Source organism: Eurypyga helias, unplaced genomic scaffold (assembly GCF_000690775.1).
Source record: "Eurypyga helias isolate BGI_N326 unplaced genomic scaffold, ASM69077v1 scaffold10422, whole genome shotgun sequence".
Lineage (NCBI taxonomy): Eukaryota > Metazoa > Chordata > Aves > Eurypygiformes > Eurypygidae > Eurypyga > Eurypyga helias.
Genome location: NW_010235296.1, coordinates 1031 through 2497, shown reverse-complemented (window position 1 = coordinate 2497; position 1467 = coordinate 1031). Strand labels below are relative to the sequence as shown.

At 59.9% G+C, this 1467-nt stretch overlaps 1 protein-coding gene across 1 annotated transcript in view; it reads right to left on the bottom strand.

The window, feature by feature from the left end:
* Nucleotides 1-1467, bottom strand: part of NOTCH1 (notch 1) — a 13931-nt gene that overhangs the window by 12111 nt on the left and 353 nt on the right. Inside the window, exons 2-4 of the mRNA XM_010146695.1 lie at nucleotides 1237-1382; nucleotides 824-937; nucleotides 558-560 (exon numbers count right to left, since the gene is read on the bottom strand). Of these exons, the coding sequence (XP_010144997.1) occupies nucleotides 558-560; nucleotides 824-937; nucleotides 1237-1382 (263 nt within the window). The remainder of the gene's footprint in view (nucleotides 1-557; nucleotides 561-823; nucleotides 938-1236; nucleotides 1383-1467) is intronic.

Genomic DNA, 1467 nt, shown 5'->3' with positions numbered 1-1467 from the left:
ATACCTGGTCCCCCATGACCCCAGGCCTCCCCCACTCCCAAAATTCAGCCCTGGCAATCTGGGCTGCATTAAAGCACTGCACATTTCCTTTGGCAGGGAAGCGCTGCTCAGGGTGTCTTTCCCCCCCTTGCACTCCCCCCCATCCCTCTCAGCTGCTTTTCCTGTTTACGTCCAGCCAAGGGACACGTTCCCTCCAAAACCTTATCTTCCCTGTCAGCCAGTATCTCCCGAACTGGCCTTTGCTATTTTCCAGAGCCTTCCCCTCCCTGCCTGCCCCATCCCCATCCCCCCAGGAGTTTCTATGGCCACTGCCGAGGGCAGGAAACAGCTCATGGCTTCCTGCAATTGTGCACCTCCGGCTGCTGCTCTGCGCGAGCGGAAGCAGGAGGCCAGCAAACAGGAATTGGCTCAGCAGAATCCCCCAGCTCGCTTTTTCCAGTGTGAGCATGACGGCAGGAGAACGGGGCCACTGGCAACTCCGACCCCCAGGGCGGTGGGGTGTGAGTGGGGCGGCTGCCTGGTGCTGCTGCCCTGGGTGCAGGCTGTGGCCAAGCCACCCCCTTGGTGCCCTCTGGGAGGAGGAGGAGGAGGGACAAAGCTCTGGCTGGCCGCTTCCCAAAGCTCCTCCAAATTTCCTTCCGCTGCACTGTGTCATGGGGAGGTGGAACGGTGGCCGTGAGCAGCCCCATGGCAGAGCAGGGCAAGGGAACCTTGGTGCTGGCTTGCTGCACATGCAAAGGGACTGATTTGGTGTCACACCTGAAGCAGCAGCCCCACAGAGCCCCAGTAAAGGCCCAGGGGGGTCTGGGGTGCTCCCCCTCACCTGTGTAGGGCAGGAGGCAGTTGCAGGTATAGCCGGCGACATCGTCGATGCACGTGCCCTGGTTCAGGCAGGGGTTGGAAGCGCATTCATTGATGTTGGTCTGGCAGTTGGGTCCTGTGTTACGAAAAATAGATAAAAGCAGCAGTGATGGAGGTGTGCTTGGTGGGAGGGGGGTGAGGGTACAGTGGGGATGTGGTGACAATGGCAATGGCCCGCCCATCACCCTGCAAGAGCCTCTTACTCTCAGCTCCACCCATGGGCACACAAACTCTGCGGAAGGTCCCCAGGCTGGAGGGTCAACCAGACCTGGGGTCTCCACCACCCCCACAGTGAAGCCTCCAGGCCATCTAGCGCCATGGGGACACCCACCACAGCTCCCACCCCGTCCCCAGCGTCCCTGGCTGCTCCCTTACCGCTGAATCCCTCCCTGCAAGTGCAGATGTAGCCACTGGTCATGTCCTTGCAGGTGCCACCGTTCATGCAGGGATTGGATTCACACTCGTTATTGTTAATGTCACAGTTTGTCCCACTCCAGCCTGGGTCACAGTCACACCTGTAGCTTTGGGGAGAAATTGGAGCGTAAAGCACAAGATCTGGTCTGACCTGGCCCTCCTGACGACCTCGGCCATCATTTACCCAGCAAA